Source organism: Elephas maximus, chromosome 13 (assembly GCF_024166365.1).
Source record: "Elephas maximus indicus isolate mEleMax1 chromosome 13, mEleMax1 primary haplotype, whole genome shotgun sequence".
NCBI lineage: Eukaryota > Metazoa > Chordata > Mammalia > Proboscidea > Elephantidae > Elephas > Elephas maximus.
The window spans coordinates 61,502,656-61,521,151 of NC_064831.1; the positions used below are offsets into that span (position 1 = coordinate 61,502,656).

Consider the following 18,496-nt stretch of genomic DNA (forward strand, 5'->3'; position numbering starts at 1 on the left):
CAAAGAGCTGCTAGGTAGGTTCAAACCACCAACCTTTTGGTTTAGCAGCCGAGCACTTAACGTTTGCACCACCAGGGTTATTATCCCAGTTTTACCACTGGAGATGAGAGACACGGAATGACTTGCCACAATCGCACAGGTAATAAGAGATGATTTGGCCTGTCTGATGGAACCCCTGGGCTCTTTCTCCCATCCCGTGTTACCATCTGTGCCCCAGTTGACCTTGTACCCTCCTCACTCTCAGGGATGCCCTGTCTGGCACACAATAGAGTGGGGCCATCATCTCCTTTGCTCTGGGCTTCCTAATATTAACTCAGCCTTAGATGGAAATGCCTTTCTCTTGGCCCTCCACCAGCTCATTTATGGCCTTTGTGCAACAGCAAAAAAGATACCTCTTCCTGCAGCCAGATTCATATCCCCACTGGAAATACACACAAGATTTTACTTCCCAGTGAATGCTCACTCATTTAAAAAAAAAAAAAAAAAACTCAAACCAAATCCATTGCCATCGAGTTGATTCCAACTCATGGTGATCCTGTAGGGCACAGTAGAATTGCCCCATAGGGTTTCCAAGGAGCAGCTGATGGATTTGAACTGCCAACATTTTGGTTAATAGCTGAATGCTTACTGTGCCACTAGGGCTCCCTGACTCCTCATAAAAAAAAACCAAACCAAACCCATTGCTGTTGAGTCAATTCCCTCTCATTCCAACTCATCGCGGCCCTATAGGACAGAGTAGAACTGCCCCATAGAGTTTCCAAGGAGCACCTGGTGAATTTGAACTGCCAACCGTTGGTTTGCAGACATAGCACTTAACCACTATGCCACCAGTGTCTCCTGACTCCTCATAGTACTCCTGAATCCATTTGTGAAAAGACCTCTTTCCTTTCCGTTTATCAGAACACAGTCCTCACTTCCCCCTGGGCTGTTCCTTCCACACATTTCTCCCCTGAGGGCTCAGAGCAAAGGTGTCAGCTGATTCTTGGGATGGCCTCTAGGACCCGGACTTTAACATGCCCTGGGCAGCTGCAGCAGATCTGGTCCAAGGGCTAATGTGTGTGACAGTGTGTGCGCACAGTAGGCAACCAAGAAAGCTTTTGTTTTCATCATCTTCATTCTTATTTCCCTAAGAGCTCAAAGTCTTGCCTCTTACCATCTGTAGACACCAGATAATTTGTGGCCTAGAGCAGCCCTGGCAGCAGTTTCATCTTCTGAACTTCTAAGAAGACATCTGCATTCAACCTAAACCATTTGCTCACAGCCTCTTTGAACTTAGCAGATGATATCCTTTCTCTGTGATCGTAATGGAACAGGGTGAATTTTAAGAACATGGGGCTGGCTCTCTTTCCAGTTTCAGGCTGCAAACTCCTTGTAGTCCAGCTTGATTTCCATCATCTGGCCCCTTGGTAAACACACATGTTTTTGGTCCTCAGCTGCTGTCCTTCCCCCCCCGCCCCATTCTTCCTCCACTGTAATTTGGGCTTTTAGGTCTCTCTAGGTGGCTAGTGTTTTTAGGTGGCTAGTGACTTGTTAGTTACCACAGAGTTGACTCTAACTCGTGGTGACCTTCTATATAAGAAAATGAAATATTGCCCTGTCCTACACCATCTTCATGATTGTTGGTGTCTGAGTCCCTTGTTGCAGCATGTCTTCCAGCCTAGGGGACTCATCTTCCAGCACTATATTGGACAATATTCTGTTGTGATCCTGAAGGTTTTCATTTCATTGGCTTATTTTCAAAAGCAAATTGCTGAGCCTTTCTTTCTAATCTGCCTTAGTCTGAGAGGTCTGCTGAAACCTGTCTGCCATGGGTGACCCTGCTGATATTTGAAATACTGGGCGCATAGCTTCAAAGCATTATAGCAACATGCAAGCCACCACGGTACGACAAACTGAAAGATGGATGGTGGGGCCAGTGGCTACTGACTTTTAATTTTGCCACCTCTCTTTGTTTCCCGCCCAGATCTGTGGGGTCACCTTGACATCCGGATTGTTAGAACTCAGGGCCTTTTCATCACTACTAACTCTGGTGGTATAGCGGTTAAGAGCTACAGTTGCTAACCAAAAGGTCAACAGTTCAAATCTACCAGGCAATTCTTCGAAACCCTATGGAACAGTTCTACTCTGTCCTATAGGGTCACTATGAGTCGGAATTGACTTGATAGCAACGAGTTTTTTTTCTTTTTTAAGTGTTCCAGCGAGGTGTCCTTTATTGAGCCATTGGTGAGAAATGCTGAGCAATTAAGCTATGGAAACTCACATATGTTATCTCAACAAACACTTATTGAGTGCCTGTGTGTCAGACACTCTGCTAGTCTCAGGGTTACATACATGAATAAAAAAATGGACGAACATTGCTCTTGGAGAACTAAAAGGCTTGTGAGGGAGCCAGGCCCTTTACGTAACAAAGGTACCAAAATACACTGTCAGTACTAGGACAAAGGCTGTGTGAACTGCCCACGAGAGCGCTAACTGTAACCCCTATACCTGTGGATATAATTCCATTTGGTAATAGAGCTTTGTTATATTAATGAAGCCGTATCAGTGTAGGCTGTATCCTAAACCTAACTACTTCTGAGTTATAAAAGGAGCAGATTAGACAGGGAAGAAGGCACACACTGAGGAAGGTAGATGCCACTTGAGGATCACGGAGGAACCAAGGAAAGCTGGAAGAGACAAGGATCTTCCCCCCAGAGCTAACAGAGATAGAGAAAGCCTTCCCCTGTAGCCAGAGTCCTGAGTTTAGAATTCTAGTTGCCCTAAAGTATGAAAAAATAAAATCTCTGTTCTTTAAAGCCACTCACTTGTGGTGTTTCTGTTACGGTGAGTTGGAGGAAGCTTATGGGAGCTGATGTTTATGTGGGGCCTGGAAGACTGCGCGGATACAGAAGTAGGCAGAGTAGAATTCCAGGCAGGGTCCTGGAGGCACAAGAGCCTGGTGTGTTTGGAAAGTGGCCAGTGATCCATTATGCCTGGAAAATGTAGGGTTGGGGGAGAGATACAGCATAGGCAGATAAGACTGGAGTTGAATCTGGGAGCATCAACTGCAACGAGATGATGAAGGACGTGACTTCAAACCTGATGTGCCTTAAGATCCCTTTGAACTTTATTTTCTATGCAGAGATGAGCTATAAGGGTTTTTAAATACAAGGTAATGACCAGGGCTCTGTTTAGAGAGACACGTCCAGTGGAGAGAGAAGACGGAAGGCATGGGGTTCCTGACCTGGGTAGCTGATGGGTGGGGATACTGTTAGTCAAGCTGGGAGTATACACCATGGTGTTTGTCATCATTGAGAATATTGGATTGGAGGCCACAGAGATATGACCATTTCTTACGCAGGTTATGTTGTCCAAGCATATTCAGACTGTATATACAAGCTTCCACCTGGAGACCAGGCTGATGACAGTCTTTGTTGTTGTGTGCTGTTGAGTTGATTCCTACTCATAGTGACACAGCAGAACCTGTCCCATAGGGTTTCCTGGGCTGTAATCTTTAAGGAAGCAGATTGCCAGGTCTGTCTCCTGGGCGGGTTCAAACTGCTGACCCTTCTGTTAGCAGCCGAGAGCTTAACCATTGCGCCATCAGGGGTCCTTGATGATGGTCTTAGGTAATATAAAATCTTTCTGGGAATATATATCTTTTTTGTTATTGACAGTGCTATTTCAGAAAAATATTTTTTCCCATAACTATTTCTGTCACCCAACCTTTGGGGTTTTCATTTTCGGCCTCTTTATAAATGAGTACTTTCATGTCCATTTGAAATGTCTGTGTATTTAAGCATTAAGGTTAGTCTGGCTTGGTTCCTCTTTGCGATGTTGCTAATATAGCAGACACAGCCTTGGGTGAGTTCTGGAAGTTTCTGCACTTGCCTTTTTATCATCCTCCTCAAATCCATAAAGACGACGTTTTCTAAAATTTCAGATAGAAAGTTTCTTTTTTAAAAATCTTTTTTATAACACTTATATATTGAAAATCTATGCATAAAACAAAAAATATATATATTTTTAATGGTAGTACAAAAGGGTAGGCAGTGACAAATGTATCTGCCTTGACTCCCTCCCTTCCCATTGGTTACGCTTTCCAGAGGAACGCATTGTCTGAAGTTTCATTTTTATCCTTCCAGAAATGTATCTAGCATATACATGAGTTTTCATATGCTGAATAGATTTCTCTTTCTCTTTTAAAAACACAACTTCTTCTTGTTAGCTGCCATTGAGTCAGCCCCCAACTCACAGTGACCCCACACACAAGGGAATGAAACTCTGTTTAGTTCTGCGCCATCCCCATGATCTGTTGTGGATCAGACAGTGTTCCATTGTGATCCACTGGGTTTTTATTGGCTGATTTTTGGAAGTAAATTGCCAGGCCTTTCCTCCTGGTTCATCTTAGTCTAGAAGCTCTGCTGAAACCTGTTCAGCATCATAGCAGCACTCAAGCTACCACTGACAGATGGGTGGTGGCCGTGCGTGAGGTGCATTGGCCAGGAATGCACGTGTGGAAGGCAGGGCTTCTACCACCGAACCACCAAAGCCTGTAAACATAACTAGGAGCATGGATAGTCTCATTTTAGTGTCTTCAATGTCTTTCTTTTTGACATTGACTCTATCAGTGTATATACATCTGCCTCATTCTCTTCAACAGCTCCGTGGTACTCCAATATTTACATGTCCTATGTTTACCTAGTCCCTTATCCCCTTATTTAAGGATGCTTAGGTTATGCTTCAGTCTTGTATAATCACAACTCAGATATGCAAAACACAATTATTTTTCCATAACTGAACTCGGCTTGGTTCATGAGCCTCTATTTCTGCTGCTGCAGAAAAACCCTGCCAATTCCAGGAAACTCAGACACTTTATGTTAAACAGAATCAGTTTAGAGTGTAAACTCAGAGTAGTCAAGAGTGTCCCCTTCCCTGGCCTTCTGCCTTTCTTCCTGGGGAGGAGCGTGACCTGCGCCCCAGGGAAGGGGCTTGTTGCAGTCTTTGTGAAGCAAGCAAGGTGACTGCTTTGCTTCACGGTTGCCTTGCTGCAACTGCTGATGAAATCTCAGTGTGTACCCTCCTGGTCTCCAGTTGCCAAGGGCCACAAACACTCCTTTGGCATGACTCACCCGTCTCGGGTGGGGTTTGGCCCCTCCATCTCAACACCTCCATCAGGTGTTGCTAATCTCCTGGTTGGATGCCATATTGGACATGGGCATCGCCACAAAGTTTGTAGGTCCCTTCTGTTTTCAAGGCCTCTAAACATATATGGAGTTTCTGCTGCTACTCTCTCTAGGCCAGGGTGGTATGGACCTGGACCCTCCCCAGGGACCAGGCATTCTGGCCGAATTTCTAGCTGGTGTTGTTGAGTGCTACTGAGTCAGTTTTGACTCATAATGAGTGCTTTGCGACAAGGTAGAACTGCCCTATAGGGTTTCCTTGGCTGTAATCTTTATGGAAGCAGATCACCAGATCTTTTGTTCCTGAGGAGTCAGTAGGTGGGTTTGAATAGCCCACCTTTCTGTTAGCAGCCCAGTGCTTAATCATTGCTCCACCAAGGCTCCTTAATCTCTAGCTAACCCCTTGCAGTGGGGTGCTGCTCTAACAGATACCTAAAATGCAGAAGTGGTTTTGAAACTGTGAATGGATAGGAGACTCAGAAGGAATAGAGGAGAACTGTTAATGCCAGAGAAGGTGCACCTGGTGAGAAACAGCAGCAGAGGACCAGTAGCAGCAGAACCAGGAGACTAGTGTGACACAGCTCTGGAGCCAATTCACGGAGCAAGAGAGCTGAGTGCCTTTGCACAGAAGGCTTCCTGACGGAGTAGGGTGCCTCCAGGCACTTACTGGTGGCGCTGTAGAGCTTTGGAACACCTGCCCCAGAAGGGCAGTTGTGGGCATGAGGCCCAAGGGCCAAGAGGCCCAGGAATCAGGAAACCGAAGCCGAAGAGACAAGGAACACAGGAAGCCAAGCTGCCTCAGTCTCAAAAGGTATGGCCATGACCTCTGGGGTTTCAAAGGGTAGAGCCATGGTCTTTGGTGTTTCTAAGGGTGGAGTAGCCACTCAGATGGACTGGGAGAGTGGTGTGCCTAAAGCCAAGAGAGCAGAGTTGCCGTCCCAGTGGGCCTGGAAGGCAGAGCTGAAGCCCAGGGCTGAGAGGCCTCTATGCAGAATCCAGAGAGTGTGGCCAATACCTAGAGTCTGGAGGGCAAGGCCACTGTGTAAATGATATCAGAGAACAGAGGATTATTTGCAAAGCCTCAAGGGCTAATGTAATACGTTCCGCTGACTTGCTTGGCACCTGTTATGCCTTCTTTCCCTCCAATTTCTCCCATTTGTAACAGAAATATCTACCTTGTGGCTGTTGCACCATTGCATTTTGGAAGCAGATAACTTGTATTCTAGATTTCACAGATGAAGAGAAATTTTTGGATTTTGGACTTGGAGTTGATTTAAGACTTTTGCTATGATATGGTAGGGTGAATATGTTTTACGTGTGGCAAGGACATGAATTTTGGGGGCCAAAGGGTGGAATGTCATGGATTGAATTGTGTCCCCCCAAAATATGTGTCAACTTGGTTAGGCCATGATTTGCAGTATTGTGTGATTGTCCATCATTTTGTCGTTTGATGAGATTTTCCTATGTGTTGTAAATCCTGTCAGTATGATGGATTAGTGGCAGTTATATTGTTGAGATCTGCAAGATTAGATAGTGATTAAGCCAATAGAGTTTGAGATATAAAAGAGAGGAGCGAGCAGAGAGACAGGAGAACCTTATACCACCAAGAAAGAAGTGCCAGGAGCAGAGCGTGTCCTTTGTACCCGGGATTCCTGCGTGGAGAAGCTCCTAATCCAGGGAAAGATTGATGAGAAGGACCTTCCTCCAGAGCTGACAGAGAGAGAAAAGTCTTCCCCTGGAGCTCACACCCTGAATTTGGACTTCTAGCCTACTAGACTGTGAGAAAACAAATTTCTCTTTGTTGAAGACATTCACTTGTGGTATTTCTGTTATAGCAACACTAGAGGACTAAGACAGCAGAGGAGGTAGTAGTTCATGGAAACAATTAGATCTGCAGTCCATTTCCTTCTCTGATTCCTGGGTCTCTCTCCTCTGCTGTTCCAGGTAAATAGAGACCAATTATAGAACCCATACTTCTCTTACTACTGTAAAACCCAGAACCCCCTGAGCAGTGCAGGAGGACTCTCAGCTGACCTCACTGTCAGCTCCCTTTTGAGCTGCTCTTCCCCTGGGCACCCCAGCTCTGAGTCCTGTGGTCCCTCAACGAGTCTCAGGGGCCGGGGCTCTATTGAATGCTGTGGCCTATGTGTGGTTCATGTTAGCACAGCTGAGACAGGCTGGGCCTCTCGCAGAGACTTGACTGGGCTCTAAGGAGAAACAAAAGAGAAATAAACACGGACAATGTAAGAAATACAAACAATCTGGCCTTGGCAGGACAGGCGTCTCACTCTGCCTGTTCCACGCTACGCCAGAAACTAAGAGAAGAGATGGAAGCCATGGACTGCTGACGGCCTTGGTTGCTGGCTCACTGCTCCGACAGGCATGAATTGAACACCCCGACCCTTTAATTCTTCTTCCTTTTGAGAAGAAAGGCTGAGTCCCAACCCCCGCTGAGTTCTGCTTGCCATTTTGAGGTCCTGTTTCTTCTCCAGGTGTGATACCAGGAATGATCTCACTCAAAAGGTGAGATTTTTATTCCTACATAGAGGGAGATGTTTTGTCCTCAGTGCCCCAATAATCTAACCATAATATCACAGTCTTTTAATAAAATATAATATTTCATACAATAAATTAAACAAATGCAATAATGGGAGGAAGGTTCCTCCCTTTGACAGTAGTGGTTTGAGTGGTTCTTTCATTAGTTGTTTCAGACTTCAGTAGTCAATTACTGAGCACCTGCTATTAAGATCTCAGCTGCTAACCAAAAGGTCAGCAGTTAAGTCCACCACCTGCTTCTTGGAAACCCCATGGGGCAGTTCTACTCTGTCCTATAGGGTCTCTGTGAGTTGGGATCAACGGAAGGGCAATTTTTTTTTTTTTACTATGCTACAGAGCCCTGGTGGCACAGTGGTTAAGTGGTCAGCTGCTACCTAAAAGGTCAGCAGGCAGTTCACACTCACCCAGCAGCTCTGTGTTAGAACAGCCTGGTGATCTGCTCCTGTAAAGATGATAGCCTAGAGAATACTATGGGGCAGTTCTGCTCTGTCACATGGGGTCACTGTGAGTTGGAATCGACTGGATGGCAACAACTATGTTATAGTCATTGTCCTAGATTCTACAGACAGAAGACAAATAAGACATAGCCTCTGCCCTCCAGGAGCCTGTAGTAAACTAAAGCAGACATGTAAAGCAGTAAGAGTAATAAAAGATTATTGTGCACCGGACAGTCACATGGGTTCCAGTGGAAGGATGCAAGAGAAGGACATCAATTCTGTGGAGTGGAGGGCCGGAGTGGGGTTTGGACCAGGAAGGGCTTCATTGAGGTGGTGATGCTTCAGCTAAGCCCTGATCAGGAGGAGGTAGGTGTTTTAGGAAATGGTGGTGGTAGGGAAGCCAGCCTAAGAAGAGGAAACAGCTTGGGCAGAAACGTGGAGAGGAAATTATGGGCAGTGTGGTGTGAGTGCCCGTGCAATGCCAGCGCAGTGACAGGAGATGTGGCAGGAGCCATGTTGCGCAGGCTGGGGTGGCTAAGCCAAGGAGTTTGGACTTAATGCAGAGAGGTGTAGGGAGTGAAAGAACCAGCAGACTTCTGACTTGGGCATCTTCAAGGGATGTGGTGATAGTGAATGAGAGCTGTAGTTCCCACAGGGTAGTCCTCAGACCAGTGGCATCACCTGGAACTTGTTAAAAATGCAGATGCTTAGGCCCCAAGCCAGCCCTCCCGAGTCAGACTCCTTGGGATAGGGCCCAGCAGTCTGTTTTAACAAACCCCCTGGGTGATTCTCATGCTCACTCAAGTTTGAAAACCACTGAGACAGAAAACACAGGAAGAGCTGGAAGGGGAACAGTTTTGTGCAGGAAAGAAGATGAATTCTGACTTGAATGTTTTGGGCTTGAGGTGTCAGTGGGAACATTAGGAGTCCCTGGGTGGTGCACATACTTAACACTCTCAGCTACTAGATGAAAGGTCAGAGTTTTGAGTCTACCCACAGACACCTCAGAAGAAAGGCCCGGTGACCTACTTCTAAAAAATCAGCCGTTGAGAACCCTGTGGAGTACAGTTCTACTCTGACACACGTGGAGTCACCAAGAATCGGGATCAACTCTGTGGTAGCTGGTACTGGTGGGAACATCTAGGTGGAGCTATCTAACCCTTCACTACTCAAAGTGTGGTCCTGGGACCCACAGCTCGGGCATCACCTGGGGACTGGTTATAAATGCAGAATCTGAAACCCCACCCCAACCTACTGAATCGGAAGCTACATTTTAACAAGATCCCCAGGTTATTTGCATGCACATTGCAGGTGAAGAGCAGGCTCTAGTCTAGAGGTTAGTTCGGTGTATAGGGCTGATGCTCGCGAGAGGCATCTGGGCAGGAAATAGAAACGTGGGTGCTGTCAGTTAGAGGTGCTGTTTGATGTTAGCTGTAGTGTGTAGAGTAGGGGAGAGGGTGGGCAGCTGGATGCAGTGTCTTTGCTTGAATCATAACACTGACTGGTCAGGATTAACATCAGAAAGGTGGACAACACCACATTCAATGAGGTCCTGAATGGCAGCCAATGTGTTTCCAAAAAAAAAAAAAAAAAATTTATGTGCTTATTTCCAGGATGCTATTTTCAGTCATAATTATCTCAAGAAAAAGTTTCCTCAGATATTTATTTATAGTAAGTCAGTGTAAGAACTGGGACTGGAACCTGGTGTCGGAACCCTTACTGTCCAGTTCTTGTCATTGTGCTTGTCACTGAGCCATTCACAGTAGTGGGGAGGCTCTGCCTTTACTTATGTAATCAGGGCTGGAAATGTGAACAAATAGAAAAAACATCACACGTTATACTCATAGAAAGAGCTCAGTAAAAGTGTGTTCAGTGTTGTTGAAACAAGATACAAAAACTACTTTCAGGTTTAAAAAAAAAGGTTTTTTCTCTGGTAAACTCAGTTTGATTTTCACAATATCCTTGTAAGAAGGTAAGATGGTAATTATTCAGGCTCCATTAAAAAACAAACTCGTGTTTTTATTTCGTAAAAAAAAAAAACAGCCTTATTAAGTTATGATTCACATACCATCTAAAATGGGTCATTTTAAAGTATACAATTCAGCGATTTTTAATATATTTGCAAGGCTGTGCAACCATCCGCACTATCTAATTCCAGAACATCTTTATCATTTCCAAACGAGAGCTCGAGCCCATTAGCAGTCACTCCCTAACGCCTCCTCCATCCCCCCAACCCTAGGGAACCACTAATCTACTTTCCGTCTCTATGGATTTTCCTGTTCTGGGTATTTCATATGGGTGGAGTCATACAACATGGGGCCTTTTGTGTCTGGCATCTTTAACTCCACACAATGTTTTCAAGGTTCAGCCATGCTGTATCTATACTTCATTTCTGTTTATGGTTGAATCATATTCCATCATATGTATAGACCACTTTTTGGTGATCCATTTATCTGCTAATGGGCATTTGAGCTGTCTCCACTTTTTGGCTTTTATGACTAATGCTGCTAAAAACATTTGCAGAAGCTTTTTGTGTGCATGTTTTCAATTATCTTGGGTGTATACCTAGAAGTGGATTTCTGGGTCAGATGGTAACTCTATGTTTAAGCTTTTGAGGAACTGCCAGACTGTTTTCCAATGAGCTGTGCCATTTTACAGTCCCGCCAGCAACGTACGAGGCTTCCAATTGCTCCGTATCCTCACCAACCCTTGTTATTATCCACCTTTTTGATTATAGCCAACCTAATAGTGGTCACACTCTCATTTTATAGATAAGAAAATTGAGGTCACATCATTTGCCGAATTTTGTAGAGCTAGTAAGTGGCTAAGCTAGAACTTATTTTTTTAAAGCAACACTTGTGTAATACCCACTCTGTGCCAGCCATTGCCTAACTTCTTTGCTCTTATTAATTTATTTAATTCTTACAATACCCTATAAGTAAGGTAATACAATCATCTTTATTTATAAATGGATGCAGGGCTAAAAAAAAAAAAAAAAAATTTTTTTTTAGTTTAGCAAGGCTAAAGCTAGGATGAGACCAATGAGATGCATAGAACAAAAAATTTCATGAGACGCGGACACTCAGGTTCCAACCAGCTCTCGCACAATCCGGATAGTAAAAGCCTCCTTAAATGTTGTACTGTAGGTGCCTCATTTTCCTAACCTTCATCCTGGCCCTGTTTGAAGAAACTGAGGTCTATAAAGATTACATAACTTACCCAAAGCTTCAGAACTACTAAGTGGCAGGCCTGGGATTCAAACCCAGAAAGCCTGGCTTCCCAGACCACGTTGTTAACCACTGAACCATGCCGTTGCCTGTATCTTCCATCTCCAAACCATACTGTTCTCATTTGCTTTTTTGAAGCTCACCTTTCAGAGATTAGACAGAACCTTGACTTTTAGGGAACTCAAAGTACAATCCATGTAAGCCGCCAGAGATGGGTTACGAAGGTTTAGGGGGACTAAGCAGAGCTAATCAACTTAACAGCCTCCCTTCCTCCACCAGCAGCACCCTGTTGCGTGCTCTTGTAGAAGGCTTAACTGGCTGCACGGATGCCCTTGGCCACATCTGTGCTTATTATCACAGCTCTGCATAAATATGCCCAGTTCCATGGAGGCCCCCTGCAAAAGGCCAGATGGGCTCTGTTTTAGTGGGGAAGAGGCCATTCCAAACCATCAGGAATATCCACTTTGAAAAAAATGCTTTCCTGGCCAAGTGGGAATGAATCTGCCACTTGTCCAAGTGTTCAGAGTCAAGTCCTCAGAAATCTCATCTCTCGTCATCACACCCTGATTGGCTGCTCTTTCTCCTTCATCTGCTAGTCAGAAGTAACTGGTCATTTGCTTTGGGAATTGTCATCTTTACAGTGATGTTGCTGCCTCAGTGGGTTTCGAATGGTTCTCTGGTTAGGGCAGAGCCTCACACAAGGCAATGGAAATACAAAAATATACATTCGTGCGTGTATATGTTACCCCCTCAAGGGTGATGGGCAGCCTTTAAAGAGATGCTTACACATGTCATCAGCCAACAGCACATTCTTCTTCTGGCTCCTGGGTTCCCCAAGAGGAAAATCAAGCTCGTCTCCATTCATCAGAGCTCACTGAGCAAGCATCAGTGCATCTGGGGTAGGAGGGTCTTTTGTACCTGCCACAAACTCGGAGTTCCTTTTTAAAATCTCGTAGTCATCTTTCTCCCCTAAAAATGATCATTTTTTTGTACTAAATGTTCATCCTTTTGTTTGGAATTTCCATTCTGTTCTGTGATTTCGTTCCTCAAAATGGTTGGTCTGTGGACCAACACCATCAGCATCACCTGGGAGCTTGTTAGAAATGCAGAATCCCAGGGCCTGTTCAGGCTTCCTGAGTCAGAATTTGCATTTTAACAGAATTCCCCAGGTGGCTTGTGAGCACCTTCAAGTTTGAGAAGCATTGATTCATGCGTCTTCATTTCTCTATTACCTTCAGTTGGGGTCTCTACTCAGTACTTACTTTGAGGCTAGAATTGAATTTTTGGTAGGTGTTCAGCTCTTAACAGACACACACACACAGACACACACACAGAGAAATTCTTTTCTTCGGTTTTGCATGATGTCATTCATTTTACCTGGCCTGCCACAAGAAGGAAAAAGGCAAATTACATCCAAGTTATATATATGTATATTTTAAGACTAACTTCTTAATTAATTGCGTCTCTTAAAGCAGCATGCTGGATCCCCCATCATTAATAGAGTCCCAGGCCTTGCCAAGATTAATTGAGAAATGACTAAAGGCAAAATAAACACTGCAGCAGAGTTTAATTCACAAGCTTATCAGCTAAGAATGAAGGCGCAATTAGTGATAAAGATGTTAATAATTAGTTGTGGTCTGTTAAATTTTATTTTCAGTGGTTATGGAGAGTGAAGAAAGAATTTCCTCCTAAGGACAGAAATCATTGTTTCACCTTGATTGCTATTTTAATGTGCTTACTTTAATGGGGCCATCCTGTAGAAACCCTGGGGCACATTTCCAATTTTACGTCAATGTAGAATTAATTATTTCTGGAAGCATATAATTTTAGAGCTGGAGCGACCTTGGCAGTCATTTAATCCAGTTCAGTCATTTTACAAATAAGTAAGAGTAAGTCCTTCCACAGGGTATTGGAACCTCTACTTTCCATCTCTCAGACCAAGGACTGTGAAACCTTCTCAGATCACCAAAGGCAGAAGTGTTACCCCTGGCCTCAGAATTCCCAAAGCACGTTTCTTGTATTGCTTCCACAGCCCTTACCCTACTCTTTATTATGTTCTAGTTGTTTTCAGTTTTAAGGCTGGGGTCTTGGGAACCATGTCTGATTCACTTTTGTATTTTTTTACCATTCCTAGCTCTGAATTTTGCAAACAGTAGTTGCACAATAAATTTGCATGTAGTGGTATGCTGGAGCCAGCTAGCATCTGCTCAGTAGAGCTCGTTGTCTTTCACATTGGTAACTTGAAATCAACGATGGTAGGACTATTTACACCATGGGAATGGGCAAATGCTGCCAATTAGGGCATCCCCCCCTCTCCCTGGAAAGCCAGTTGTTAAATATTTACCAGCACACCATGGTTTACATGATTTTCATGTCTCACCTGGCAACAAGTCTTGACAAAATCTTAAGATCCATATCAATGTGAAGATGACCATTTACCCAGTGCTCAGCATGGGTTTCCTGAAGAGTGAATGAAGTAGCCAGTTGCTCGAGAAATCAAACAATGCATTGCACTTGGCAAGTCTGTTGCAAAGAACCTCTTTATAATGTTAAAAAGCAAAGATGTCACTTTAAGGACTAAGGTGTGCCTGACCCAAGCCATGGTGTTTTCAGTTGCCTCATATGCATATGAAAGTTGGGTGAATGTATAAGAAAAACTGAAAAAGAATCAATGCCTTTGAATTATGCTGTTGGCAAAGAATATTAAATATACCATGGACTGCCAGAAGAACGAACAAATCTGTCTTGGAAGAAGTACAGCAAGAATGCTCCATAGAAGCAAGGATGACGAGACTTCGTCACATATTTTGGACATGTTACCAGGTGGGACCAGTCCCTGGAGAAGGACATCATGATAGGTAAGGTAGAGGGTCAGTGAAAAAGAGGAAGACCCTCAACGAGATGGATTAACACAGTGTCTGCAACAATGGCCTCAAGCATAACGATTGTGATGATGGCAGAGGACTGGAACTGTTTTCATTCTCTTGTTCATAGGATTGCTATGAGGTGGAACCAACTTGAAGGCACCTAACAAAAACAACCCCTTCTAATCTTCTCAGGGATTAAATTTCACCCAGAGCAAGTCAGGCTGCTGGACTAGATTAGAATTTTGTTGCTTAGCCAAGTTCCATTTACCTAGAAAAGTTTTTTGGGCATGAATGGTATGGTAACAGGATCTGAAATATCAGGCATAGTTGAGTGAAAGAAACAATTTTTTTACTACCAAAAAAAAAAAGAAACAGGAAAGGTACTATGGCTGAAGTTGCAATCCAATCTGTATACTTCTTGAAAAACTTCAGTGGCTCCATATGACCTACAGAAATGGCCAAATTCCCTAACATAAGAGGTGCGCACTAACTGCAGCTTGCTTTTGAAACCTCATTTCCAGTCCCTGCTATCATCCACTGTTGTTGCTCACCTTCACGGTGCTTTCCAGCTCTGTGTCTTTGTCCGTGATGCTTCCGTCTCTTGGAGTGCTATCCCTCTAACCCCCTAGCTTCCATTCCTACCCGATCCCTTCTACCAGGGACCAGTGCTTCTGGGTTCACATGAAAAGTTTATGTGACTCTGTTCATCTCCTTTCCCTCCTTTTAGGAGCAAGACTCGAGGTCCCATTGGCCCTGGCAAGTATGGCTATGGCAAGGCTCCATACATCTTACCACTGCAGACGGATACTGGACACACGCCACAGAGGCTTCGAAGACAGAGGTCCTCACCTCGACATTCCAGGTCCCAGGGGGCATCCAGTCCTAGGCATGGCTATAGTCCACCAGCCAGTCGGGCTCCCCAACATGGCTCTCTGTACCAGAGTGACAATGGCCCTCTCTCTGGACTGCAAGCCTCGGAGGCCTCCATCTACCAGCTGCCTTTGACCCATGACCAAGGCTTCCCTGCAGCCTCGAGTCTCTTCCATAGCCTGGAAACGAGCAGCAACCACGGTGTGGGGTCCCACAGGGCTCCTCAGAGCTTCTCACAGCCTGCCTGGTCTACAGCAATCTCCTGCATTGGGGCCTACAGGCAATACAAGCTATGCAACACCAATGTGAGTACACATGGCCTTGTGCTGGCCCCCAGGCCGCCTCTGCTCTTGTCTTCTGTTGGTTAGCAGGGAGGCCGTGGAGACCTGATTTTGGGAGACCACGTTAACGTTTCTTTTTATCTTCCCTTCTTCTCTTTTCTCTCCATGTATTTTCCCTGCATATTTTTCTTCTTTATAATGTTATTGGTGTATTAACTTATGCATAGTTTACTGAATTGCATATTGATAACCAGTTGGTAACAGTATTAGTTAGCTATTGCTGTATAACAAACAACCCTCCGAATTACAATGGCTTACGTCAACGGTATTCATTTTTTGCTCATGGGTTTATGAGTCAGGTTCAGTTTGGCTGATTTAGGATAACTTGTCATGGTGCCAAGGAGGTGGGATATGGGGGGGATTGATTTGCACAGGTACCATCCAGTAAGGTTCCTGGAGGCTCCCGGCTGTTCCAAGCATAAACCTTTTAGGTATTGTAAAGAAACCTAGATGTCTCAGCGGAGAAGCTGGGATGATAGAGAATGCTTGGAGGCCTCTGGCAGGAATTCTTTTCTTTAAAAAAAAAAATATGTTGAAAATATACACAACAAAACATATATACAACACTTCAACAGTTTCTACGTGTACAATTCAGTGACATCGGTTACATTTTTCAAGTTGTGCCACCTTTCTCGAAAACCTTTTCCAAACTATCTCACTGTCATTAACACTGACTGACTGCCTCACTAAGCTTCTCATCTATCCTTTCTAGTTGCTCTTGTCAATTTGATCACATATAGATAACTCTTTAAAAGAGTATTATGCTTAATGCAGACATTCTTTTCTGATTGGAGTAAACTATTATTTGGTTCAAAGGTAACTTCAGGGGATAGTTTCAGTTCAATATTTAAAGATTTCCTCAGGGTAACAGTTTCAAGGGATCATCGGCCTCAATGGTTCCAGAAAGTCTGGGTTTGGGCAAGACTTATTTTCGAACCGGTATGAAAATATTTAAATATTTTAAGAGCCTGTAATGGCTGTACTGGTGTGTATAGGCTGAATACCTCCTTTTGGATATTTGTTCAATAAATATTTACTGATTGAATCTTCATGGTTTTAATAACAACTGCCGTTATTGAAAACTCACAACAAACCAGACCCTGTTCTTGGCACTTTTCGTACTTCAGTTAATCCTATCCTCAACTCTGTGAGTTTGCTATTCTCAGCATTTTCTGGTTGTGAAGGAGGTCAAATAACGTACTGAAGAATCCACAGCTAGTGAAAGTGTGTGGCAGAGAAAATGATCGCTATAAACTACAAAAGATGGCCAAATGTGCTTTTTTTTTTTAAATATCAGTTTAGAGACTGTATATAAAAGAGAAAGAAGTAAGAGTGTTTAAAGGTTAAACTTCTGAGTTGCTATATTTTTCATTAATAATTTAATACCCAGTTACTGGGTAACAGGACAGCTGTTATATATTAGCTTCAATTTCCTCATTAAAGATATATTTCCTGCTATAGAGTCCATAGAAATGACTTAATTTGTGATCTTAATAATTCTTCTGAATGCCTGGATTGCTTTTTAACTTGTTCTTCCGCTGACAGATTTTAGGAATTATTAATTTTTATAAAGCAGTAATTTTTCCAAAGCCGTTTCTAATCAGTCAACCAATAAGCCTTACTGAGCATCACTGCTTGCCTTGTAACAGACTAGGTTTCATGGAAGATAAGTGAGAAATTCTTGTCATCTACATCATAGACTTGTTATGAGGATCAAATAAGTGATGTTAAGAAAATGCTTTGTAAATTCAAAAGTAGTTTATCAGCATAAGGTATCTCTTGCATTCATGATCATACATGGTCCCTGTTCTTAAGTATCCATTGCTGTTCTTTTTAAAATGAATCAAATTTGTTTTTAATGTAGAACAAATTCTGTCATTGACTAGTAAGTCTCTTAATTTTGAAGACTAATTTGAAAGAGAAGAGTTATTTGGCATATATGTAGAGCTGGGATCTATTTGGCATTTCTTTAATTTAACTCACATTTTTTAATCCGGGCTTTTGCCAGACCTACATTACTGACAGCAGGGATATCTCTCCCCACGTAAGAGCTGTGACTTCCCTGAGTGCTGGAGTAACTGTACCACTGAGGTGATTGAATTACAATGAATCTTAGAAAATTCTTGTGAATTCATGATGTCTGTCAGCATATTGGAAGCAGGCAAAACAAAGTCTCAAACCCAAGACAAAGAAGTAAATGTTAACAAAGGATGGTACATGTTTAGTTTCCTTTTCTTTGCTGTACCATTTTGTACAGTGTTGTCCCCAGTGTACCCATCACCACAAGTCCATATTTCCATTTACCCTATTTAGAGATAATATTCCTTAGAGGTCCCATTACTGCATATCTTCTTTTTATAAGCCCATGGCTTTTTGTAACTTGGGCCACACCCCATGAACACTTTTAAACTCTCTGTGTTGGGGTCCTTAAAGCTACCCCCAGGTCCAGTGATTTGCTAGAAGGACTCACAGAATTCAGCATATTGTCTTACTCAGGGCTATGATTTATTACAGGGAAAGAATACAAAGCAAACTTAGCAAAGGGAAAAGGTACATGGAATGAATTCCAGGTGAAACCAGGTACAAGCTTCCAAGAGTCCCTTCCCCTAAGGAGTCACATAGGATGAGCTTAATTCCTCCAGCAATAAGTTGTGATAATATGTGTGAGGTGTGCCCATCAGGGAAGCTCATGATGAACTCATTGCCCAAGGTTTTTTTGGGGGGACTGGCTGTGTAGGCACCCTCTGCCTAGTGTGTATCAAAATTCCAGCCTTCCAGAAGGAAAGCAGGTGTTCAGCAAAAACCATATTGTTTGTGCAGTTTAGGAAATGGTGGGAACCCTCTTGAAATCCAAGTTCCCAGGTACCAGCCAAGGGGCAACCTTAGAAGCAGGACTTTCTAAAGATAGCAGTCTTTGACCTGCTATGTTAATTTTTTCCTGCACACTCCCTATATGAACCCCTATGCATCAGCCTCTTAGTATCAATGATCTCATGTAGATGTGTACATATCCTTCCCAGTGTCCAACATGAAAAG

The 18,496-nt window shown here is 43.6% G+C and overlaps 1 protein-coding gene across 4 annotated transcripts in view; it reads left to right on the forward strand.

Moving 5' to 3' along the window:
* THSD4 (thrombospondin type 1 domain containing 4) overlaps positions 1-18,496 on the forward strand; it is a 740,188-nt gene that overhangs the window by 130,229 nt on the left and 591,463 nt on the right. For all 4 annotated transcript variants that reach the window (XR_007519877.1, XM_049905584.1, XM_049905586.1 and 1 more), the window contains one exon: positions 14,977-15,424. Coding sequence is in view for 3 of the 4 variants with exons in the window: in XM_049905584.1 (XP_049761541.1) it covers positions 14,977-15,424 (448 nt within the window). In the remaining variant the exon portion in view is untranslated. The remainder of the gene's footprint in view (positions 1-14,976; positions 15,425-18,496) is intronic.